The sequence below is a fragment of the Daldinia childiae genome, assembly GCF_008694065.1.
Source record: "Daldinia childiae strain JS-1345 chromosome Unknown Scaffold12, whole genome shotgun sequence".
Taxonomy (NCBI): domain Eukaryota; kingdom Fungi; phylum Ascomycota; class Sordariomycetes; order Xylariales; family Hypoxylaceae; genus Daldinia; species Daldinia childiae.
In genome coordinates, this window is record NW_022984653.1 from 182,428 (window position 1) to 208,324 (window position 25,897).

A 25,897-nucleotide genomic window follows, 5' to 3' on the forward strand; every position below is an offset into this window, starting at 1 on the left:
AGCCACAAATACAGGGAGTTTCTCTAAACTCTACTGCATAGCATGTGCCATAATGCATACGAATTTGGTGTGGGAGGATGCTGATTGGCAATATGTGCATACATATATGTAGGTAAACGGAGAGAATGGACAGGGGCTAGAAGCCGGAAGCCCAGTCAGACCAGGGGTCATCAATGCCAAATCTCGATTGGGATACGACTCAGTCAAGTGCCTTTATTGCGTCACTGCTACCGGACCTTACCGCAGTGTATGTATGAATAGATCAAGGTATTTTCCAAAGTGCTATTTTGAATCTAGAAAATAAAACACAGGGAATTGCCACAAATTGTTGGCTTAGCCTAGGTTTATCTGATACCAATTGTAATAGTTATTTAAAATAAACCGAAGAGTTAGTGGTATATCAATACAACATGTCATCTAACGACGATAATACACTTCAGCAGCCCCGCGAAGAAAGCGAGGGGCAACAGGAGCAACAAGAACAGTCAACTTCGCAGGCCGAACAAGAACAGCAACCGGCGAAAGACCAGAATGATAATCAGGACCAATCGCAACAGAATAGCGACCAACATAACGAAAATGAAGCGAGGCAACACGATGATAAAGTGAACGAGAACGGCGACGAGAAGGGCGAGGAGGCGAACCCTCAGGCCCAACCCAAGGCCAAACCTGAGAAGAAGAAACAACCTCAAGCTCAGCCTCAACCCCAACCGGCCCGTGCCGAGTCAGAGAAGCCTAGTCGATCACGACGACGCCGCCGTAATCAACCGGCGTGGATGGATGACGATAAGGAGAATGACTACGGAAAACAGATGGCACCTCGTAGGCAACGTCAGCCATCACTACAGTACCAGCCCCAACAGCAGATGCAGCAGATGCAGCAGCAGCAGATGCAACAAGTACAGTCACAGCCTCAGAAGCAAGATGGTGGAAAGAATCCGCTGAGGTTGCGATTGGATCTCAACCTCGAAGTGGAAGTGACATTAAAGGCCCGGATCCACGGTGATCTGACTTTATCTCTCTTGTACGTGATGATAACCCTCTTCTTACCCTGGAATATCTACAACATTAAAACACTCTGAGATTGTCTGAAAGACGTTGGATGCCCATTGAACTGACTCTACAAAAGTGATACTTAGTTCAGTTTAACAGAAAACAATTGACTAACAGCCTTACTCGCTGCTAATAGGGAAGGGTTATAAACCTGCACCATTTGGCTGTAAGATGTGCAGAGGAAATGGAGTTACGAAACGAATCCTTCGTCATTCTGAATATGCGATAATGACGATATGTTTTAACTCGTGCCAATAGTAAACGGAGACGCTGCTACGCTTCGATCTTCGTAGGCGTTGAGGGTAAAAGTGTTTTAGGAGGGGCTGATGGGTTAGAAAGATTAATATGGGTTAATATTTGGAAGTGATACGATTCTGTAATTATTATGATGCTTTTATTCTAATGTACCTAACCTACCTAATTACCTCCTATAAAGATGTAATCAGTTATAAGATACTAATAATTTGGATTTGTTGGTCTTAACATTCCGAGAACTTTTTGTGAAGCCTTCAGTTGAAAGGACGAAAGATGAATTTTGAAATGAAGGTACGTAACTACAAGGTACAAGAGAATGTGGCTGTGGCTGTGGCTATCACTTCGTGTTAAAAGCCACATCAAACGGGCAAATTTCTAGATTCGTCCTTGTTCCCAGTTTTCCAACTTTTTATTTTTACTTCTTCCGAATCTCTCCACCCTCCCTTATGCATCACACATCACACCTATTTTCACCATTTTCTACTGGTCCCCAAGCCCTTATGTTTTGCGCTTCGCTGACTGGTCATTTCTGATTGCTCAACCTCTTATATTAACAAAACTTCCACGTACATACCATGTATGCAGCCACATGTGAAACAGGTAGCAGGCCAGCTAAGCAAGTATACGAGTCTTGCTCAAATCCTTGTTGACTCGTCTATGCATAGGTATGTGTGTACAGATGGGCAGATGGGTTATAGGGAGACTTACTTAGGATTCACCTTCCCCTGCTACCTATGACGTAAGTGAGATCGAGTATGATGTCTGGTAGGATGTCTAGTAGGATGTCTGATAGAATTAAGTCCCTTACTATCTGACCATCATGTCTCGTACCATGGTAGTATCGTCTACAGTCGCTTTAGAGTTTCACGCTATCACTCCTCCTCCACCTATATTCGATATTTTCCATATCCATGACACGCGATTTAGGTTGTTGGTAATCCATGAGTAAATGACCATTTTACCGCCGGGGTCCGGGTTTGACCTTTTCTGTCATATCATCCTGGTAGTATACCTTGTCATATTTATCTTCCTCAACGCCAATCAAGTTCGAAATCTTCTCTTAGCTGTGGCCGACATGATGGATCCACAGACACCTAGGAAACTATTCAAGCCTTCGAGTAAAACGAAGACGCCAACTCCCTCAAAAAAACAAAGACCGACTACTTCCACTCACTCAAGTATTCAATCTCGTGAAGTCCTGACTCCGACAGAGACAGTTAGTCGAAGCACGGATACGCTTGGTGGTGCGCCAGAGGCTATAACGAGTACTGTAGATCATTTAAGAGGGGGGAAAGACGCTTCGAATCAAGAGAATAACTTTATTAAGAGTATTGGCGGGAAGCCTCGAGATATCCTCAGTTCTTCGAGTAGCGATCTCCCCGAATCCTCGAATCCTACAGACGCCCTAAATTCGCCGACAGACGTTGCTAGATATTTCACCGAGCAAGGAAATTTAGAAATGAGCACTTTCGTATCCGCGCTCGCTGGCAGGACTTCACACGATCAGACAGACGTGGCTAGCAATGGCGTTGGAACACCAAGAGCCGACACTAATACTAAGGATCACGGCGATAATTTAGTGAATGCGGTATCTGAGTCGATAAAACAATTACCTAATGATGATGCTTTGGTCGTTTCTCCGAATGAGCGAACGAAAGAAGTACTCGAAAAAATAGCTCGCGACGCAACGAATAAGACCCCTAATTCTGCGAGTTTAACTGAGGGAAAAATTAAAGATGATGATATAATTGACGAACATTTGCCGAAGGTATCTGATATCAAGAAGCCGAGTCAAGACAATAACATGATCAATAAAATACCGGATAATCACCGACCTGCAGATGTCTCTAAAAAAGCCGAAGGAGTTACGGGTAGTCTGCAAGAGCTAGTATCTGATACTGCGCCAACTAATATCATCGGCGAACCCAACACGAGTATCATTTCAGAAGAAGCTCATATTGGGATATCTGGTAGAGATCCCAGACCAGGTATTTCGGCTCATAGTACTACGGACAACATTATCAAACAAGACCCAGCTCATAGCACTTCGGGAGTTTTAGATGATGATATGCGGGTTGCAGATAATATGGGCCAACCGGCGCATATTGAACGAAGAATTGAGATCCCACTTCCTCGCCCCGAAAAGGTTGCTAGCAGTCCCTCTAAACAAGCAAAGCCGGAAGCAAATAATATATCAGTCGGCCTCGGCGATCCTGATGACCTACCTGATGTCCAAGATTTACCAGGCACAGACGATTTGCAAGATCCACCAGAAGAAGTCCTAGACCCTTCTGTGCACTCTCCGTCTTCTAATGTTACCCCTATTCCGAAGATCCCAAAAATTACACCCATTGGCATGGCGCCGCCTCCTGATCTACTCCGTCTCGCACATGGCCTTGGCGGCAATATTGTCGACGATGTTGGCAGTATTGTAAACGCGTCAGGAAAGGTACTCGGTCACGCTACAGGAGACCTCCCTGCTATGGTTGGTAGAAGGGTTGCAGACAACGGCGAAGTCTACGGAGAAAATGGAGAGGTCATTGGATATGTTTCTGAGAATTTCACCAATCCACCGCCCCCTGTGGATATCCCCGAAAACGTGCTCGGGGGATTGAAGATAGATCATGATGGCAATATCCTCGACACAAATGGTAACATAATTGGTCGCTTTAATGAGAAGGCCAAGGAGAATGATAATTTAGCGCCTTTTATGAAACGGTCCAAGCCAGACGAGTCTCGGACCGAGGATAGAAAACCTGATGAGAAAAAGCCGAAGGTCAATGCTCATACAGGAGGGAGCCCTTCAGATATCTTCCTAGATGTGAAGTCTACGACTGACGGTATTCAACTTACAATTCGCATCCCTACGACATTTGGAAGACAGCCACACGATTCATAGGTACATGTGCATCTCATGATTTTAATTACGATTAATGGCGCATCAAACAAGGTCCCGTAACGTATGGTAAATTTTAATGAGCTTATAATTTACATTCTCTTTTACCACAAAAGTACAATACTTTTAAGTAGTAATATTAGCTTGATATCATGGGGAATTGAAAATCTCGATACGAATAATGTATTTACGAAATCCATAGGAGGTACATAGCTAGGGGCTAGTCACCGTCTTCAGAAAGTATGTAATACTGTGTCATGCATATGAGATGTGAGCAATCTAACTCTTAATGACATATCGGCCGAGAGAACGTCTACGCCACTGGATTATACTGCTAATGACGTCTATCTGATGGAGACCCATGTCTAATGTGGCTTTCTAAACTGCAATGAAAACAGGTTGAGGCGAATAGCACCGTACCCATCCCGCATCGAAACTTGAGTTGGTGATTGGCCACCCTTTTGGCAGAGATTGGCGAATAGAGAAGCCGGATCTAGTTTAACATGACCCTGAGTCCACTTTCAGCTTTAAGGTATCCAGTGCTGCTTAATACATACTTAAAAATATGATACAGGATCAACCAGGCGGCGATGGACTTAGCCTAACCTAACCCAACCACTTAACCTTTAAAGTGATAGGGAAGTGTTAATGTGGCTTCCGTGGCTTAAGACGAAGGCCAAGTCTTCTATTGTATCACTATCCTGTAGTCACCATCATCCATGCCGCGTATGCGGTTGGGGTAGGCAGAGGGTGTGGTAGCTGACAGTTCACTACGATCGAGATTCGCAAATGATACCCCTTAGGGTGCCCATGTACTTGTAGCTAAAGCTAGGAAGAGCAATCCTGTTTTTCTTGCTAGACTTTAGTAAACCTTAACAAATGGCGGCTTTGTATTTTTCGATCCCCTACGAAAGAACCATAGATTGCAACCACCACCCAATACCCTGATGTGGACAAGCAAGCAAGCCACAGACTTAATACCCTGTGCTTGTTTGTGGCACACACCCGCCCGAGATCGACAGAGAGATGGGCCGGAGAGCAGCCTCATTCGTGGCTCAACCTCATCGTGAAGTTCGCTCCAAGATTTTGTTGCCTAGGTATTCCCTACTGATGACGTTCAGAGCTCTGCCCCGGGGGTTAAAAACTATTTTCATGACGTCGAACATAATGTACGAAGGGTCTTCAAGCGAGGAGGGGAGGAAGGGAACCTTGTCATATCTCCTCGAAGTTCCAAGCGATGTTAGTACGCCCTCCAAATCTGTGACGTAAGTATATTAGCTTTGGGGGCTAAGTTCTCCTATTATATTTCATCGTAGTTATGCTTCATAAAAGATTAAATTCTCTTTCTCGCGCTCTAAGAATCTCGATATACAGAATCTAATGACTACCTCTCATAATCATACCCCAAAATCCAAATTACTACAGCAAGAGCAACATAATTTCACTGTAGTACCTACAACGACACGGTATAATATCACCGACCAAAATCCAGTAGCAGTTATACATCCTGCCGCCATGTCTGGACTTGGTGAAACGCAGAGTGTTCCTCTAGGCAAGGCTTCAGAAGCTGCTCCTGGGGAAGGAAAGAACAGCCAAGCAGCGGCGGCGCAAGACTCAGTACCGAGATCTATCCCCGATACATCAGATGAGAACGAGGGCGAAATGGTCCCGGCAGCAGGCCGTATTAACGAGAAAGGAGAAGTTATCGACGATGACGGGAACCCTATTGGTAAAGTAATCGAAGGCGACGCGCACAAATTTGCCGGCTTCATTGTTACGCAAGAGGGCGATGTGCTAAACGAGGACGGCGATATAGTCGGTAGAGCTGAGCCTTTGGGTGACGTCCCGTCCGAGTTTAACTATAGCTTAAAACCTGCAAAGGATATCGCTACTCAAGAAGAACAACCAAGTCAAGCTGGTGATGGCGGCGGTGCGCTCTCTAACGCTACTGGGAACCTGGGCCAAGCCACAAAGAACATTACTGGAGCTATCGGCGACACAGCAAAGGGGACTGTAGATACTGTTGGGAAGGCGACTGGAACTAAAGAAGCTACAGACATTGCCGACAATACGCCAAAGGATGCTACGGGCCTTGTCGGCGATACAGTTGAAGATAACTCGGGAGCTGAAGGTGATGCCGTCAAGAATGTTGACGCGCCAACAATCAACGACGACGATGAAGTTGCTAAGAAAACAGCCCAAGACGCCACCGAGGGTGTGGAACAGGCTGAAGGAAAGGGAACAGTTGATGTCGAAGACGTGGCCTCCAAACTTGGCTCGAATCTTGACTCAGGCTCCGAGGCTGGTGGCATATCCCAGCAAGGGCTTGCCCCTATTGATATCCCGCCGCTTTCACCATCTGTGGCTAATAAAGTAATTGCTTTATTCGAAGGCCCATTCACAGTCGCAGACGGCGGCAAGGTTACCGACCAGAATGGCAAGATCATCGGCAAGTTAGCCGGCGACTCAGATCTTCAAGACTTAGTTGGCAAGAATGTCACAGGTATAGACGATCAGGGGAACCTCCTAGCCGATAGTGGCACTGTTATTGGTAAAGTCGATATTGCGCCCGAGGGTTCGATTGCCGAGCGTATTAAGGAGGCAGTTCCCGAGGCTGCTCCTCGCCTTGACGCCTTGGAACAACAGGCTCAACAAGCTGCGCCAATACAAATTCCATCGTTCGCCCCGTCTGTCGCCGACAAAGTTATCGCCATGTTCGACGGACCCTTTAACATTGGCGAGAATGGTCAAGTTACAGATCAGCAAGGCAAAATTCTCGGCAAGCTAGCGGAGGGTCAAGAATTCGAGAACTTGCTCGGTAAAGATATCAAAGGAGTCGACGGCAAGGGAAACCTACTTGGCGACAATGAAACTATTCTTGGGAAAATTGACTTAGTTCCCGAGGGATCGATCATAGAACGTATAAAGGAAGAAGTACCCGAGGCAGCAGACCGGCTTGAGGCGCTCGAAGCTGCCAAGCTACAAGAAGAGGAACAGGTCAAGCTACCCGATATCGCCATCCTTGAAGGCATGACGATAAATAAAGCCGGCAATGTTGTAGATGATAATGGCAATCCAATCGGTAAAGTCAAAAGCGGAAACATCAGTAAGCTGATCGGAAAGACGCCTGACAAGACTGGGAAGGTTTGGGACAATCAAGGCAATGTTATCGGCGAGGTTGAAGTTCTCCCCGAAAAGGTGCATAATCAAGCCGCTCCATTCGAAGATTTCCCAGACGCGACTGTCGACAAATTTGGCAAGGTTATTTTTGATGGTCGCCAAGTTGGTGTGGTTGTTGGCGATGATTTCCAAAAATTAATTGGGAAGAAGGTGGATGCCGACGGCGACATCCTTGACAAGAATGGCAATGTTGTCGGCCAGGCCCAGCGCGCCGAAGCCGAGGAGCCCGTGGAACTTGAGGAGGAACCTGTCGACTACTCAATGCTCCGCGATAAGAAGGTGAACAAGCTAGGAAACGTCGTAGATGATAAAGGTCAGATTTGGGGCCATGTCGTTCAGGGTATTCTTAAGCACCTCGTTGGCAAGAAGGTCGGTGATAACGGAGAGATCTTCAATGATGCTGGACAAGTTGTCGGTAAAGCCGAGCCTATCCCCGACAGCGAACGTGAGGAAGTGAAGGAGCCTACACCCTTCGAGGATTATCCCGATGCTATCGTTGGTGATCAAGGCCGAATTATGTCCAACGGCGAGCAAGTTGGGATTCTGGTCGAGGGTGATCCCAAGAAACTTAAGGGCAAACCTGTCGATGCCGATGGTGACATCCTAGACAAGGCAGGAAATCAACTGGGACATGCGGAACGATGGGAACAAGAAGAACCTGAGCCGCAACCAGAAGTTGATAAGTCTGCCCTAGCTGGTAAGCGCATCAATAAAGCCGGCAATGCTGTCGACAGTCACGGCGATATTTACGGTCGTGTAATTGAGGGTGACCTCAAACGCTTGATTGGTAGGATGTGCGATAAGAATGGCTTCATCCGCAACGAAGGAGGTGATATCATCGGGAAGTGTGAACTAATTCCCGAAGCCGAACGTGAAGGTATGAAAGAGGGCCCTTTCACTGAACTTCCTGGCTGTACTGTCAACAAGGAAGGCAAAGTCGTGACACCCGGTGGCGATGTTGTTGGCCGACTTGTTTCCGGTGAACCTAAGGTTCTCTTCGGACGCACAGTTGATGATGACGGAGATATCTGCGACAAGAACGGAAACGTATTAGGTCACGCTGAGCGTTGGGAAGAAGAGCCAATCCCTAAAGACATCAACCCTATGTCAGGTCGGAGGGTTAACCGCGAGGGCAACATCGTCGACGAAAATGGTGACCTTATGGGCAAACTTACTTCTGGCCTGTTGAGCGAGTGCGCAGGTAAGAAGATCGATGACGACGGCGATGTTATCGACAGCAAAGGAAAGGTTCTAGGTCACTGTTCGTTGCTCGCCGAGCTACCAGAAGAAACGGAAGAGGAAATACAAGCCCGCTTGCAGTTAGAGCAAGACCAGAAGATTGCTGGTAAAATTTCCTTCTGCATCGAGCAGTCGATAGACAAGATAAAGCCAATTTGCAAAATGATCGTTGACGTATGTCCAGAACTATTTCTATTTATATCATATCTACTTCCTATATCTCTCTTTGAGGATGCTAATTCTATATACAGAGAATTGACGCCGAAGAGCGCAAACCCGAGGATGAACGTGATGAGGAAGAGCTCGTCAAACAAGTCCGCCCCCTGATCGAAGAAGGCGGCAAGATCCTAACCGAAGCCAACGGGGTGATCCGGGGACTCGACCCTGACGGCCGCATCTCGGCTAATGCCAAACACAAGACAGCCGCGCGTGAGGCAAGTCCTGAAGAGTACCGACTCGCGGATCTGTTGAAGGAGCTCACGGGCACCGTGACCGAAACCATTGAAGGCGCCAAGCGCAAGTTAGAGAATCTTCCGCACGCAAAGAAAGCAATCAACCCACTCTGGGGACTTCTGTCTGAGCCTCTCTTCCAGATTATTGCGGCCGTCGGCCTCCTTCTTAGCGGTGTTCTGGGACTCGTAGGCAAGCTACTCAATGGTCTTGGACTAGGCGGCCTGGTTAATAATTTACTTGGAGGACTTGGTCTTACTAAAGTATTGGATGGTCTCGGGTTGGGCTCAGTTTTGGCTCCTATTACCGGAAGCAAGAAAAAATAGGTTATTAATTTTCAAGGGATACGGGTCTGGATAGATATCTAGGTAGTTAGGCTATGTTCTTGGAAGTAGTGCTCCGTGTTGTAATAATATTCGGGGCAAGGAGGTACATATAAGCCCCCCCTTTAATGAGTAATGAGCATATCGAAGGATGTAACTTTTAGGTAGTTAGGCAGCTTACGAACCCTTTTTTTCTAATATTTCAACATTTATGTCGAGAAAATTAAATTTGAGTGTAATACTTGTCTAGCTTTGTCATTGGGAATGCCCTCATTGCCAGTGACATGAAAAAGGTACCTGCGTACCGAATCTCAGACTCACGTGTCAGTAGACACTATGACTACATCCCCAATTGGACTAGGACTAGGAATTTTATCGAGATTATGAAGTGTTTGTGACGTTATTGATGACGTTTATAATGATATGGAGGGTATGACAGCCTAGGAGGGAGTGGTTACGCAGTTGACATCTATCGCGAGCTTGAACCTACGTCGTCCGAACTACAGCTAGTGGCCATCACGACTAAGATTCACATTCCTAAAAACCCCCACCTTTAAGATCCGTAGTAGTATATTGACTCCTTCCTTGCAACTCCGACGCAATATCATTATATCAACTCGTCCGTATAATTTATTCACTCTTATTAAGGTCTGACACTGTACCAGAAGAAAATGCCTCGGACGTTACTCCTCTGCTTCATACATGGATTCAAGGTAGGGTTGAACAAAACTTATGACAACACACCTCCTAACAATTCTATCAGGGCGACGACGACACATTTAGAACCTTCCCAGTCGATTTGAAGCAGCAGGTATCCAAGAAGCTTCCTGATCACAATGTCGAGTCTATAGTGTATCCAAAGTACGAAACGAAGGGAGAACTAGGACAATGCTGTGTGTCCTTTCTATCATGGTAAAGCCTATCCTGTTTGATTAATGTACCTCATCTATTTGGCGCTTATAAAAGATTAGGCTAAAGGAGCAAGTAATGGAATTGAGAAAAGCGCATGCCGAGACACCATGGCCGCCACATGATAGAGATATAGGGGTAATCTTAGTTGCGCATTCAATGGGGTAAGACAATTCCACATACAACGCTTGCGAAATATTGCTCATACTACGTTTAGGGGTTTTGTTGCTTCAGATACACTTTTTCTAATCCTAGACGAGATGAAAGAAGGGTCACTACTATTTCCCCTAGTTCAAGGACTTCTAACCTTCGACACCCCATTCAATGGCCTTGCGCGTTCGATGTTCGTTTACGGCGCGTTTTCAAACTATCAGAAAGTAAGTACGGTTTTTAATGTCATGACAGCTCTTTCAGCAGCCCCATCGGCTCTTGGGAGATCAGCTTTTAAAAAGACGACAACGAATTTTTCATCTACAAAGTCTTCGCGGTCAGTATGGAAGGGATGGCAACTTGTTGCAGTACGCACAGGAACTGTTGGTGCGATAGCTGCTGGAGGTGTTACAGCTTATATACACCGCCAGCAGATTATGAACGGTATGCGTAACATGCGAAACATAAGCAAGGAGTCTGTCAAAGAAGGATATCAACAAGGCATGGATACGTTGAGCCAGGGATTAGCATATATCAACCGCGGAAATGTTGGACGCTCCTTCGAATATCTTTCAGACCATTTTACATTTGTTGGTACGCTTATGAAGCAACAAGAATTAAGCCGAAGATTAGAACGTATGGCAGCGCTTAAGGGCATCGGCATCCATGACTTTTACACATCTTTAGGGGAAAATGGTATGTGGAATGGCGGCTATTTCGTCCCCGAGCGTACATTCTGCGCTATACCAGCAAAGGATCATCTGGCCTATCCTCTCTTCTCGCGTCAGGTCATCAAAAAGACAGAAGACGAAGTACAAGCACATATGAGTATGTTTATTAGAGATAAGAACGAAGAGTATGAGCAGATGACGGAAGAGGCCAGTAACCTCGTGATTCGCTGGTTCAATGATGACTCCGACATATTCGATGATCCTCAATTCGCATCACCTCCGCCTCCCGAGCCTGTGGAAGAACTTGTGGCCACGACAGAAGACGGCCAGGAGATTCTAAAGATAGAACACATCGCTGAAGACACAGACATAAGTCAGGAGGTGGTAGAAGACGAAGAGGATGATAACAACCTTCCAGATGCGTCACCATTAGATATCACTGCGGCAGCGTCTATCGTTCCACTGCCAGACGACGAGACTCCATCAGAAAGCGAAGACCAAGATGCACAGAAAAGGACGTACATGCGGTACCTTATGCAAATAGCGCAACAAGCAGGTACCGGAGTCAAGTCTTACGTGCCGACGAAGATGCCGGAGATGCCTCAAATCCCGTCGGGGTCTAGTTTCAGATCATATCTCCCTACTCAAATGCCACAGATGCCGAATATCCCGAGGCCATCCGTCGGGATATTTGGCAAGAAGCAAAAGCAAGCGGCGTCGAATACGGAGCAACCTGTGGAGAATTCAGAGCCCGATGACACTGTAGAGCCTCATATAGGGAGGCAAAGAATCGATAGTGGCGTGCAGCTATCATCAGAACCTACGAAGTCGGCCGAGCTTCATCAAGACTCAAATACAAAGGTTGACCCGACTCCGACCTTGTCCAAATAAGAGGTAATAAGAAATTTAAAGATCAAGATAACAACAGTAGTCAGAAATAGATACACGCTGCGGGTGTTAGTATCAGCTAATGTTTAGGAAATAAAGTTGAGTAGAACGTCATGAACACGTATACAGAAAAGGATCTGAGAACTTTATGTATCTAATAGACAAGGATGAAGGGTTCAGATATGCTAAAATACCTAATGAATACTCATTTAGCACTATTGGGCCTACGTAAACTTTAGAGAGCTCGATGTTTCTATGAATGATCCGTACATGGCTCAGAGTAGCTACAGTAAGTGGACGTAAAGAGGTAATTAATGTTCATCATACTACAATCGGACCTCGTGTGTAATTTGTACATATATATAAAGCGTGACTTCATATCACACACTTGAAGCAATAAAGATACGTCATAAAAACATCAAGTTCACACCTACTTTGCGTGAGCACCAGGGAGTTTAAAGGGGAACGCAAGACTTGGTCCTAACCCTCCTATTTCAGGAACAATTTATCTCCTTATACCTTGCCAGCTCACCTTCCTATAAGAACTTCTATTTGAACTGTTAAATTCAGACACATCAAAGAAGATATCCGCAAACACATACTCAAGATATTCAATCATGACCGATAACACAGGCAACCAAGACCAAAACGAAGGCGGAAGCGGCGGGCTCCTCGGTAGCGTGACTGGGGGCGTCGAAAATATCCTCACGGGCGGCGATAAGGCTAAGGGCCAAGGAGGACTTCTCGGAGGCCTTGGTGGAGCGGTCGGCAAGACGACAGAAGGCGCCGGAAATGCCCTCAATCAGACGACCGAGGGGGTCGGTAACACGGCCGGCTCAGCAACGGAGGGAGTCGGAAACGTTGGCAAAGGTGTCACGGGGACCTTAGATAATACCGTTAAAGGAGTAACTGGCTCGGGACAGGAACGGAAGTAGGAGATATGCTTCGTTTCAAGAATGACGAGGGGGTCTTCAAGATGGGAATAATACATTGATGTAATTGATGAGATTTGTTACCATAGTAGAATACATGTCCACCAGATGACATTTTTCTCTCATTTATTATAATTGGTTTACTAGCCAGCGAAGATTGTAGCGCCGGTGAAACAACATATAACCTCAACTCGGGATAGGTTTAAAACGTGCATCGTATTCCTCGAAATAAAAAGTAAATACCGTTTGCTTTTAATTCACTTTACAGCAGTCTCTTATTTGGAATTCATGCGCTACGCCTTGAACGCAGCAATAAGGCGCGGGGCTTTCGCGATAAACAATTGGGTCTTACAGCGTCTAATCACCTAAAATCACAACGGAATCTTGGGTACGAATGGTAAGATATACGATTTTAATTATCAAAGTAACCTCAGGCCATTGTTATGATTTTTAGAAAATATATTCGTCTTTACGATCTAGAGGATTTTACCTAGGTAGAAATATCATTTATTGTAGCTTCTTGAAGGCGCTGGTTACATTTGAATTAATTTGGGAAGCTAATCGTGGTACAAAGGGGTTCTATTATGAGGTACCTAAGTTACTGCGACACAAGATATTAATCGCCTGTGCTCTCCCTTTACCTATACCTAGTAAAGCGAAGTCTAACCTCAATTCCAACTTCCAATTCCTCGCTCTATTCTATTTTATAGTTATTAAGACTCGGAACGATGACATGACCAACCAAGTAAGCTTGACCTCCATGATTACCGACCTAGATCGAGGGGAAATTTACAAAGGATGAATGCTTGGCTATGCCGGATGCATCGGCTGCTGCATAAGGAAAATTCATATCTTTAACTTGCACAGTACTTAGGTAGCCAGCTAGGAAGGCTAGTATTGCCGTGGTGGAAAAGAATATGGAAACGATTGGGGTTTTGGAGTTAATTAACGACTCATGTCGTGCATTACGAAAGGCATTAGGGGTAACATCGCGGGTGAGACTTGGCAACTTTGGTGATCAATCACGACATGTAAATAATCATGATTAATATCCCCCCAATAGATAGTTTTACATCTCGTAGTTATAGTTAATTATACTAATCTTTTCTATTAGGATAGTTAGGGTAAGTAATAATAATATATATAAGATTCGGAGTACTCGACTAATACAAGTTACATTAGGTACCTCATATTAGGCTTGTTCAAACGAATACACCTCCGCCAGGATGGTAACCGTTAGAGGCTCCATCCTGCCCCATTTGAGTCCCGCAGGTAACTTACAAGGCAATTTATATGAAGAAAATACGTGGTGGCCCATATGAGTGGCTTGTGCGAGGCCTGGCATCTTCATATTTCGAAATCAACAAAAGAATAAAAAGTAGAAATTAGGGGATTTCCCATATAAAATCCCCTGGCCGCTACTTGTAGATTGTGTATGGGGCAGTGGAGCCCCTAACGGTTACCATCCTGGTGGAGGTGTAATACATAATACGTAACCATCGAGAGAAACATCCTTGGTCTAGGCTACGTATGATAATTACCTTATGTATGCAGGACAGTGGAGTTTATCCACCCGCCCCGGATTTTACCCCAGGTTTTGAACCTCTACATTTTAATAAATCTTTAACACTATACCCCTTTGCGTAAGTATGATGTTACCGCTCACCGGCGGAGCTCAGCGAACCATAGCTCAAGGTCACGCGATGAGCACACCACCAGTGTCTCGACAACACCTTACTGTAGTTCAACCCCGCCCAATCATTACGAAATTCAGCACCAGGAATTTGATCAGCTGGTTGCCGATCCATCATGGTTCCTCGCACATTACGGGACAGGAGAGCAGGCCAGAACCCCTCTTCCTCCTCTCCCTCCTCTCCAAGCCCCTTTTTACCCTCCCTTCAAATTGCTCTTCGTTCCCCTCTTCTTCCTCCTCTTTCTACTCTTTCTCTCTCGTCTCACAGACATTGGCTCTCTAGACATTGCTATTCTTATAGTCATTGCTATCGTCAACACCACTAGCTAAGGTAGCTCATCCACGCTCTATTGTCTCACTAATAATATTATTGTTATGCATCTAACACTAATAACCATTGTTTTAAAATAGCTAGGATATTGCAAGCTCTAATCCTATACTTATACACCAATCAGCTTATAAATTCACTATGGCGGAACCTCTCACCAGAGTAGACTCAGCCGTCCAGGGTCTCTCCGAGTCCCCCCCGAAGGAGAAGATTTCTCATCGCAGAGCCAGCTCAAGTGTAGCTGGTGTACAGAGTATGAAGGACATGTGTAAGTACTAACCTTTGGAATGATGTATCGGATACATCGGGTCATGACTGATGATCAATGAATATAGGGGAAACGAGAACGAAACTCCAATTGGCACCGGAAACGCAAAGAACTGGATGGTAAGTTTGATCGTGTTATATCTCCTGCCATAGCACTACTATATATGTATTTTCTAACATTCCTATAATATAGGAAGATCAATACATCTTCCTCTCATGTCGAGGAGAAAGACATACTAAAGAAGCCCTTGGTAACACCAATGGTGAGAGCAATTGATCTAGTAACGGACCTTGGCTCTGTGATAACGGCACGGAATCGCCAAGGCGTCACTATCAAAGATGCATTAGACGCTATCTATAAGATGAACAAGAAGAGGGCAAGTAGCATCTTTCCATTATGATATTCTTAGGTTGTCCAGGTGTCGGACAAACATACTGTATAATTTTTATGCGAACACTACAGCTAACCAAATTCTTTTTTATATAGGCCGACGATGAACTTGACAAACCATTCCTAGAAGGCTTCGAGTGGGCTCCCGAATATAGAGAATACGACGAAGAAACCGAAAAGGGGCGGAAGGAGATGGAAGAAGAATGGCAAAGGCTTATAATACATTTATCACCGACGCCAGGCGTTTCAAACTTTAGCAGCAAGAAGAAGAAGAAGGCAGCTGCAGCCGAATAAGCATCCTCACCCTCGCCCTCTTGTATATCCGCTTCTAATCCGGTGCCTCCTTTGGATAATCCTACCCCATTTCTTAAATCTCGATCTAGTTCTAGGATGTTTTCAGATATATCACGATATAAGACTCTGATACCATCGCGGTGCATTTTGGACAAGGCATAGTTCTAACTACAATACCTCATGTATCAAGACTAGGGTCGTCGTTATTAAATGATAATTATCCCATCTAGTAGATAATCTCTTGGTGTGATTATGTACCTCCTAACCTAAGGCAATGGGCGTTTACTTCCAGTAAGGATTACGGTAAACAGTAAGATGCTAAGATAGTAGATGTTAGTTTAGATGATTTCTATTGTATCTATTTGACATCCATCCAATACAGGATTAAAATCATCTAAGTCTTGATCCTCGAAATCAACCTCAGCGTAAACATCAATATAACCAACTCGACGATACAAGGTTTGAGATCCTGCATCTGGTATTAGTGCAAGTCCCCCAGCTACAATCTTGGACATCTCAAGATATGGATGGGACCAAAACACCAAAAACAGCACTTCATCGTATTGATCTCGAGAATCATCAAATCTAATTGTAGAGGCAGAGTTATTAGCCACATTAGCCTCAATCGGCATCCCCGTGTTAAGACAGTTAAGGCTACACATGCGGTAAACATTACACGCTGTGTGGGGTGGCTTCATTGGGCGCAATCCTTTCGCAGAGCAGAGAGGCCCCTTAAGCTTGCATATGGAGTTGTTCTTAACGTCAATCAGTTTGACTAACAACTTTTCCGAATTTAAAGATTTACCACCTGTAACGACATCGATAGGTCCATCAATGGAGGCCCAAGACCATGAAGGTGCACGGTTAATCGAAGATCTATTGCAACACCCATTAACCTTCCACAATAAACTTGAAGGCATTGATATCTCCCACATTCCGGCATGGTATGCATCATACTTCAAGTCAAGGGTTCTCAATTTGGCCCCCATATCATTTGCTAACCCAGACAAAGCAATTAGCTTATCGGCTGGGTAGGTAAGGTTGCAATTGGAATACTCCCGGACTGCCCCCCTCCATTCCCCTAGTAAGTTCGTAAGGAGAGAGGTGTCGTTTCTGATAAACGTCTCAGTCGGCTTTATGAGACATTTCCATGCGAACCTTCCAGATTTTGAGGTGGTTGCATCTAAGCCTGATGTCCTACGAGTCAAATCTATAAGCAGTGGTCCGGCTGGGATCGTCTCACAACAATTAGTTGTACAACATTCCCAGAAGACCTGTTTTCTGCCGAAATAGAGGTTCCTAGCCGCAAGCATCCGTTCCTGTAAAACCCACCCTCTCGTAATTAGTGTTTCCTCTTGAAAATCCCGTGCCCACGTCTTCGTTTCATCTTCAAATCTGTAATGCGATGGAAGGTCTTGCCTAGGACTTAGGTTGATAATTGTAGGTGCGACTTGTGTTGTATCGCGATCAAAGAAACATCCACCTGCGTCGTCCTTAGAACCAAGGGCAGCGATATTGAGGAACCCGTTTCTGTAGACCTTTTGCATGACTGCTGATTCTGCCCGCCAGTCGTCATCAGAGCCCTGTTTGATACAGAGACGGTCTATCCAGATGTAGCGAATATGCAAACGTTCGGCAATCTCAAAAGCGTCGCGGAATGTCTTTGGTAGACAACTGATTGGGAGACCACCGCGTAGCCTTTGAATAGTGTTGTCTTCAAGAAGCAGTTTATCCTTCGTCGGCCCAGGACCCCAGCAGTGACTTAATGACACGTATCGCTCTGCTGGATCATATTCTCCTCTTGAAACGAGTCGAAAAGTCTTTTCGCTACTCATCGAGACTATTTCAAGAAGGCGAGTTGGCGAAAACCCTGCAATTGCTTGGTTCTGGCATAGGCTATGGGATTTTAAACATCTTTCAACCCAGGATTGGACCAAACCCCACGTCTTCGCATCTGAGGTAGAAGAGGATATGATAGAATTAACAGGGTCCTTCTCTTCACTAACTGTTAGTTTGAAGTTCGATTATTACCTTGGTAGTATCTTACCATCATAGGCAACTAACTCGTAGAATATCTGTTCCATCTCGTCACCTATATAGATGTACATCGCCGGTTGGTCGAATCTATACCGAGTGAAATCGATACAAAAAACAGAATAGTATCCCAGTTTTGCGAGAGTTGGGTTCGCTTCGTCTTGATCAAGAACATTACAAACGACACAGCCGCGCTCCTGAGATCGCTTTAATGAATCATAGTCAACGTGGTGGCCAAAGACGTAGCGCTCTGGTTCTTTCATTTGTAACTTGTCTGTACGTAGTCAATGTGTGATATTTCGAATATATTAGGATTCGAATATCCTCACCAAAAATCTTGTCAAGTTCATCCCCGAGTTCATCAAACCGGAATTGTACTACCTCGGGAAAGTCTTTGAGTAACCCGAGCCTCCTGCTGTTTTCGGGATCCCATATGCCCTCGAGGCCCTCACGACAGACATTGCACAACATCTCTTAGATCCCCTAGAAGAAATGCAACCTTAACTACAAGCTTCTGTTCGTTATTATGTATTGAAACGCCCATTAAATCGTGAAGGCAATCCCGCCATCGCATAGCGAATGGTAAACGGGTGACAACCATAGATGGATGGGTATTATCATGATGGGCTTCGTTTAGGTTATGAACTTGGATTTGTATTACACCAGCACCGCCCCTGTGGTGCTAAGGACGTAAGTCCTGTTGGCGCAGGGCAATTGGTAGATATTGGGCTTCGGTCAGCCGCAATAAGCCGAGACATTTACAGGGGTATCATACCCATAAGTGTGGTCCAAGGCGCTTACAAAAAAGGACCTTTCTTCTCGAACACCAGTCAGATCGCCGTTCCATATCGTCGGGTTCTCGAATAATACAGGGAGCAGAGAACTTCTTCTTTTCTTTTGTCAGGGATAATGTCGTGGTTGGACACGATGTTTGCAAGCATTATGTTGCTCCACTACTCTCGAAATGCCTGTTCGCCTTGTGGCATTTGTTGGTGGGCGTAACCTCAGCTTGTTCATACGAAGCCAACAACAACATATCGTCCAATATAATGAATCAATGTAAATGTTGTTGGCACTACTGTTAGCTCTTTTTACTATTATAACTATCGGGTTACGTCTTTGGTGATATGTGTATTGCTCCTTTTCCGATTCAATTTGTAATCGAGTGGCTTTCCCCACCACCCCGACATGCTTTTTCTTATCTTTAAAGGGTCATGTTAGTTACCTTAGGTACCTAACCCAAGGTATTCATCGTGTGTGGGTGAAATTAGACGGACATCCTGACGTATTTTTAATACCTATTTCCTTACAAACGCCTGTCTAATATGGAGAATCTAGTAATGAGTCGTAGTTTGATAAAACTTAAATGATCGATCTATTCCTCTTGATGAGAGGTAGGTTAAGTGGTCAATTCAAAGATACTAGGATATAAAGCTCCGAGGACTCGTTTGGTCGAGAGACTAGCTTACAAGCCCGAGAACTGTACCTAACCTGCTAATCCTCCATGCCTATGTCTAGTATCAAGATATAGCACACAAAGAGGCAGACCTATATTAGCTTATTACTATAGTAGCACTAGCTCTTGGAACGAGTTTATTCGCGACGCTAGCTAGGATGTGCGCGATAGCAACACTTAAGTAACATTTACGGCCGCTAAAAGGGTCGGTTCGACATATCCGGTCGTAGCCACTGACACGCGTAACTTGAATATCGACTTGGGGAATAACTATGTGTAATATATTATACTTAGAGATATAAAAATAATCAACTCCTATTCAGGTTACGCGATCCATTAACTACCTCTTAATTAGACCGAGGCATTTTCTATTATGTAAAGACCAATAATAGCGCGTAGCTTAGAGTCTTTAAAAGCATATGAGGTAACCCCCCCGTAACAAAAGCATTGTCCCTGGTTAGCAGATCCATAACAGGAACTAATAAAGTCCCCGATCCTTTCAATAGCAGTGGGGCAGATAGTTTTCTTGCGATCGATCGTCCTCTTTACTTTCGCCCTCACCCTCCTTGTTTCAATACTACACTAGAACACGATGCTAGCAATAGCGAGCGGTAGCAGCAGCATCAGTAACAGCAGAGCGAAGGGCGACACGGAGGGATGGCATCATGGAATTCTTCGAGAATCAAGTCGGCGAGGTGCGATACTTGACTACTCTGGGCGAGGCCCCTGCTTCGGTGCCCCCGGTGTCCCCCGGCTCTCAACAACACAACAGTAGTAGCAGCGTTACAACCACCACCGGTGCTAAGAGGAAGAATAGCATAGATGAATCGCCTGGTTCGAAAGGTCAGGCACAGCAGAGGAGCAAGAGAAATAGATATATCTCTATCGCTTGGTGAGTCTTGTCAGTCCTTTCGTCTTCAAGCGCGTAGGCTACATAACGATTACGCGACGTAAATTCGGGGATTCTCGCGTTGACCGAGTCTATACTTATCCAGCAACGAGTGCAAGCGACGCAAGATCAAATGCAATGGCGAGACACCATGTCAAAGATGCGGAAATCTCAACCTCCAATGCCTATACACGCCCAATTGCTGCTCGGGTTCGTTTAAAGACTCGGATGAGTTCAAGCAGATGACCAATAAGGTCAACCAACTACAAGAGCAGGTCGACGCGCTATTCGCGAACATGAATGCCCTTAGATCAGAGGCATTCCGACTAGCCCCCATTCAAGATCGAGCGCCGACTTTGCCATCCGCTTCGAGTACACCTTCAGCCTCTTCGATCCCTTCCATCACGCCTATTCACAAACCATCCGACTTGCCTCAAACTCGACAGCCCGGCTTCCGCGGACCGACGAGCACGCGATTCAACCTGGATGTTGCTAAGAATACATTACACAAAATGGGTTATAGCAATTCACCCGATGTTGGCGAGTTCGATAGCCTCGGTCAAGATAGCCCCGCGCCGTCTCCAAACTTGACAGCTCAGGTGGCTAGTACTCCTGGAGGCCCATCTCGGGATCCGTTGTGGGAGTTTGATAAGGACGAATTGGTGCGATTATGCCGTGTGCATGATGAAGAAGTTGGCATCATGTATCCTGTGGTTAAAATCGAGTCAGTCATCCGGCATGCGCGGACTCTATCTTCGTGGATGGAGGCGGCTAGGAAGAATTTCATGGTCGCTTGGTCTGGAGAGGAGGGCGGTATCAAAGATCGTAATACCTTACTGCTCAAGCTCGTCATCTGTTGTGCTATGCAGGTTGAGGAGCACGGAAACAGCGAGAAAGCCCATAGGCTCTTTCTCAGCGCTCGACCGACGACGGATAGAATGTTAATGTCCGATCCGAGTGATGTGAAGAATATGCCAATACTAGCTCTTGTGGTATGTTTTACCTGCCTTCATACTTATACTATCATCCTCGCCGTGTCCCTATTCGAATATAGATAAAGGATTTCACGAACTCGTAGCCTCGCTGGATACTAATATTTCTCATAACTAGGCCGGTTATTATTTCCTCGCTAATGACGAAATCCTCGCATGGCGTACTATGGGACAGGTAGCTCGTCTATGTTTCGAGCTTGGGCTTCACCGTCGTGATGCGATCGAACGAATCAGCGATGAAGAGGAACGCAGTAACGCAATCAACACGTTTTGGGCAGCTTATGTATTAGACCATCGATGGGCTTTTGGTACTGGCTTACCATTTACAGTCCCAGACGATGAAATTGACCCTCGGTTACCATACCCCGTAAGTCATTGATATATCATGCCGAGCATAATAAGGCAGATATCTTCTCGCCTTGTTTGACATTAAGGAATTTATCAATTCTAACATTGCTTTAAAGGATTCACATCCTTATCTAGTCGCTATGATTAACTACTCAAAGCTCAGCGCAAGCGTATGGCGACTCGTACGAAGTTTTGAGCCTAGCACAGAATCAGACGTACAACCAGGTGCCATCGAAGAACTTGATTGTCGAATAAAGGAATGGTATACCAAAGTGCCCCGAGAAACACAGCTTGAATTGACAGATTGGGAGGCATTGCCTAGATATCTAAATCCCCCGGTAAACTCACAGAAGGAATATGATATCCAGCGGTTACAGATATGGACTTACCTCCGCTTTAATCAGATTCGAACATGGCTATATACCCCTATTTTGCATACTCAAAGCAGCATCATGGAGAATATAGAATTCGCCGAGCGTGCCGTCAAACTGGCCAAAAATACAATCTGCTACTTGACGCACTTGAACAATACTACGAATATATATAGGAAGATCCAGGTATTCTACCATCAATTTCTGTTAGCCGCGATTGCGGTACTCTTCCTAGCATCATGTCACGCCCCAGTTAACTTCAGCGACTCTTGTCGCAACGAGTTTTATATGGCTCTCGAGCTAGTAAAGGACTTATCATCTAAATCATGGGTGTCGCAACGGCTTTGGAGCACTATCAAGTCGCTTCGAGAGGTCGCCCCTCATCTCGGGTTGGCGCAGGATCCTCACTCTACGGCGGCTCTGACGATGGCCGGACTGGCTACCGGTCAGATGGGCGCCCCTCCAACTCTAGCTTCCGCCTACGGTTCGCAACCTTCGCCGGTATTAGGGGTGTCCTCGTCGTTCGGCGGCGTACAAAACGGACACCAAATCTCAAGCGAGATGTCTCGAATATTCGAAGGATATATGGGGAAGAGTACTAACTCGAACGACCCGCCGACCCCGGCTGGACCGCTACCTGTTAACGGGGGTGTCACAATGCCTTATGAGATAGGTAGTAGTGTATATGAACACTTTAAGGACATGTTTTAGAAGCTTGAAGAGACTAGTAAGAGATGGTTTGTATCTACTTTGCGAATTGGGCCGATAGAGAAGAGGGCCATGGATGTCTACTATGCTCGTTTATAGCGTTAACCTGAATGGATATAGAAATATCAATAACTATATATCTATCCTCGGACGCCAAAGTTTACAACATCAATAGAGTATCATGCCTAACATAACACATGCATCATCTTTATGGAAGAAAGTACCTATCTAATGAAAGAGCCTACCCCGAAAGGTCACATGGCAAATGGCAAACACCTCCGAGAACTTAGTATAAGTGAAGTCATAGCAAAGTAAAATACCTATAAGAGGTACCTAATATTTTATACACCTCCCAGATCGCCAAGCTCGTTCTTTCGTTATACCAGAAAAATAAGGTTGTCCCACATCCATTCTTTAACGTTAGGAATTACTTTCCTTAAATGCTCAAGAATATTATCCGGTGTGCGTTCGCTTATTGAAGCTTTCAGTTGTTGTCGAAATAAGCGTTGGATATCGGCTAGTTCGCGTATGTAGTCCTCTTGAATAATTGTAGTCGCCTGGTCAGTCCCGATATTCGGAGGATTTGGATATTTCCCATCCATGGCATCATAAAGATAGCAATCACCAATCATTTCCATTTCCATTCTCATTTCCATTTCCATTTTCATTCTCATTTCCATTTCCATTTCTCTTCTTATTTTCTTTTCTATTCCCATTCTCATTTTCTCATTCTTTTCCGCTGTTGCTTTCCCTTCTATTTCCCTTCTTTTTCTCATTTCCTTTCTTATTCTTATTCTCATTTTCTTTTCCATTTCCATTTCCGTTTCCGTTTCCATTTCCATTTCCATTCTTCTTCTCAATGATGTTCCCATACCGTATGCCACATTCCGAAGCACGTAAGGGGTCCTACCACCAGGCAAAACATATATTTTATCATGAGCCTTCAAACTATCGGGACCCCATCCTAATTTATGATTGAGTGTCCAGAATAAACGTCGCCTAGTCGACATGAATTTTAAGATATAATCGAAACCTAAGATATCTTGGTAGCTCTGGTTATCTGATGATGTTTTAGCGTCAAACCACATCCGTAGATCTCTTTCGTCTTCGTCTTCGAGTCTTCTAAACTTCCCAGACACGAATTTCAAATCGAAAACCAAGGCTCTTAGACTGTCCGTATCGATTTGAGTGATGGTGGATATCCCGCCTTTATGAGGCAGGTTTGAGTCATTAGCCCATTGGATGAAGAGTGACTTGAGTCGGTTCACATCTGTGAGGTCAAGAAACTGGTCGCTACAGTATCTTATTTCATCAACAGGAGCTCCTACAATTGCTAAACGATTTTGGTTGAAATGCCAAGAGCGTAACCCGAGTTGATCTAATATTTCACGCACCTCGTGCATTACAGGCGCTCGTATAGTGGGCGTTTCCCTACAAGCGACTTCATTGCAAGCTATACCCCAAAAAGACTCCTGCGAAGTATAGCAGACGAACCTGTAGTTTCCACAAGCATTATACAACTTCGTAGCGACCTCCGTGCGGCGAACTTCTTCGTTGAGGCTGATGGCGCTCCAGTCAGGTACCCATGATGGGAGATCCCCCCTGTTCTTTCGTCCAAGGTCTCCGCAAAGTACGTCAAGGCTTCCAGTTGTTGCTATGATGCTTCGAACGACCCGTGTATAAACCCAAGGGGTTGCCACGCGATAATTAGGGAAGATATCGAGGTTGACAGGTAGAAGACCAAGAAGCGCATATACCCTGTCTCGCTCATCAGAGGCTTTACGGCTACCCGTCGCTCGTAGCAGTGTGAGCAGCAACTGACCAGCAAATTCTATGTCGGTATTGCCATAGCTAACAGGGGTATGTACCAGGCGACTTTTCTGGATATTGATAAGATTTTCCGCAAACCAACGTAGTACTTTCATGTTATCGGAGGATAATTTCTTCAATAGTGAATTCTTCACACTCAAATTTTGGATGTTCCGCGCCGCGCGAATAAACAGCTCTAATGGAGCCACCGACGAGCCATACTGGATAAGAACCCTTTTTGATACTATGACCTGGGAGTTATAGATTGAAAATTAGCATCTAACTACTAAGGTACCTTAAGTACCTAATCCAGGTAGGTACTCAAGTAGTAATGATTTTTAGGTGAGATGGATATATTGAAACATGCTTGTCCTAAGGCCAACAGAAAAATCGAATAGCGGATAACTAACCTCTTGGAAAACCCACATGCGATTCCACCATCGACTTAATAGCATCATCCGAAGATCCTCAAATATTGCCTGCAATACTCTAGTTTTGAGGGATAGTAATGCCTTTATATGTTGGTGTTCCTGCTGGGCAAACAGGCTAATGAGGCAAAATATGCCGAAACTTTTGCACAGTTTATAGGTGGGCATATCTCTGCAATAAGAGAGGAACTGAGCAACATATCGACTATCGTATGAGTCGTTGTGGAACAGGAACTCTTGCGGCCTTGATACCCGAAGACGACTAGAGGTGTGAGTTGTTCCGTCACCAAGAAACACGATTACATTATCAGCACGGTGATAGATTTGTCGCATGATCCCTACTTGGACTTCTCGTTCATCAAGGTCGGCCTGGTTGATGCACTAGGTAGAAAGTAGATAAAGTACATTAGCCGTGATCCTTTAACCAGATATTTTAAGTTATAATGTTTAGGGTGCGTACCAAGGCATCAACCCAAAGCACTATATCGGCATTTTCTCTTCTGAGGTATCTCAATGCTGTGTCGAGGTTTATCGTAATCATCATGTTTATGTTGTTGACAACAATAGGCCTGGTTACAGATGGAGAGCCCCAAGCATAAGATAATGCTTGATATGATAATGTAGTGTCCAATTTCTCTGATATAAGTTGACACCGGAGTGGCGATTGCCAATCTCCTCGGTTGAGGATGATGAACCTAAAGCGGTCGCGGCTAAGTCTGTATGAATATGGCCCCTCGTGAGGAGGTGTTAAGGTAGACATGTCGAGCCACTTTGCTAGATCCGACCACCGGGTGAGTTCGGGATAGTTAATATCACTAGGTATTTAATTCATGATTGCCACTACCTTCTAGTAATTTATATTGCCTTGGAAACCCCGAGGTAGAATAACCACTGGTTACATGTGCATTTGCTTATACGGTGGCTTAGATCTTACCGGCAGCTA

General features: G+C 45.1%; 7 protein-coding genes across 7 annotated transcripts; 6 read left to right on the forward strand and 1 right to left on the reverse strand.

Annotated features, from left to right (window-relative positions):
- Positions 1 to 410: 410 nt before the first annotated feature.
- On the forward strand, positions 411 to 1,082 carry GL218_08288 (uncharacterized protein; the record flags this gene model as incomplete). Its single annotated transcript, XM_033585087.1, has 1 exon — positions 411 to 1,082. One exon carries the CDS (start codon positions 411 to 413, stop codon positions 1,080 to 1,082), a length of 672 nt encoding a protein of 223 aa, XP_033440690.1.
- A 2,294-nt stretch (positions 1,083 to 3,376) lies between these two features.
- GL218_08289 (uncharacterized protein) lies at positions 3,377 to 4,207 on the forward strand (the record flags this gene model as incomplete). The annotated part of the gene is made up of 1 exon (XM_033585088.1): positions 3,377 to 4,207. The coding sequence occupies one exon, from the start codon at positions 3,377 to 3,379 to the stop codon at positions 4,205 to 4,207; it is 831 nt and encodes a 276-aa protein (XP_033440637.1).
- Positions 4,208 to 5,719: 1,512 nt separating this feature from the next.
- GL218_08290 (putative late embryogenesis abundant protein) lies at positions 5,720 to 12,017 on the forward strand (the record flags this gene model as incomplete). The annotated part of the gene is made up of 6 exons (XM_033585089.1): positions 5,720 to 8,797; positions 8,875 to 9,261; positions 10,062 to 10,109; positions 10,160 to 10,308; positions 10,368 to 10,469; positions 10,523 to 12,017. The coding sequence occupies 6 exons, from the start codon at positions 5,720 to 5,722 to the stop codon at positions 12,015 to 12,017; spliced, it is 5,259 nt and encodes a 1,752-aa protein (XP_033440839.1).
- A 614-nt stretch (positions 12,018 to 12,631) lies between these two features.
- GL218_08291 (uncharacterized protein) lies at positions 12,632 to 12,949 on the forward strand (the record flags this gene model as incomplete). The annotated part of the gene is made up of 1 exon (XM_033585090.1): positions 12,632 to 12,949. The coding sequence occupies one exon, from the start codon at positions 12,632 to 12,634 to the stop codon at positions 12,947 to 12,949; it is 318 nt and encodes a 105-aa protein (XP_033440775.1).
- Positions 12,950 to 15,108: 2,159 nt separating this feature from the next.
- On the forward strand, positions 15,109 to 15,919 carry GL218_08292 (putative homogentisate-dioxygenase protein; the record flags this gene model as incomplete). Its single annotated transcript, XM_033585091.1, has 4 exons — positions 15,109 to 15,235; positions 15,303 to 15,354; positions 15,428 to 15,611; positions 15,722 to 15,919. The coding sequence occupies 4 exons, from the start codon at positions 15,109 to 15,111 to the stop codon at positions 15,917 to 15,919; spliced, it is 561 nt and encodes a 186-aa protein (XP_033440777.1).
- Positions 15,920 to 17,044: 1,125 nt separating this feature from the next.
- GL218_08293 (putative heterokaryon incompatibility protein) lies at positions 17,045 to 18,424 on the reverse strand (the record flags this gene model as incomplete). Its single annotated transcript, XM_033585092.1, has 4 exons — positions 17,045 to 17,102; positions 17,252 to 17,915; positions 17,967 to 18,227; positions 18,283 to 18,424. 4 exons carry the CDS (start codon positions 18,422 to 18,424, stop codon positions 17,045 to 17,047), a joined length of 1,125 nt encoding a protein of 374 aa, XP_033440776.1.
- A 1,650-nt stretch (positions 18,425 to 20,074) lies between these two features.
- On the forward strand, positions 20,075 to 22,720 carry GL218_08294 (uncharacterized protein; the record flags this gene model as incomplete). The annotated part of the gene is made up of 4 exons (XM_033585093.1): positions 20,075 to 20,301; positions 20,405 to 21,290; positions 21,409 to 21,657; positions 21,755 to 22,720. The coding sequence occupies 4 exons, from the start codon at positions 20,075 to 20,077 to the stop codon at positions 22,718 to 22,720; spliced, it is 2,328 nt and encodes a 775-aa protein (XP_033440772.1).
- Between the last annotated feature and the right edge of the window lie 3,177 nt (positions 22,721 to 25,897).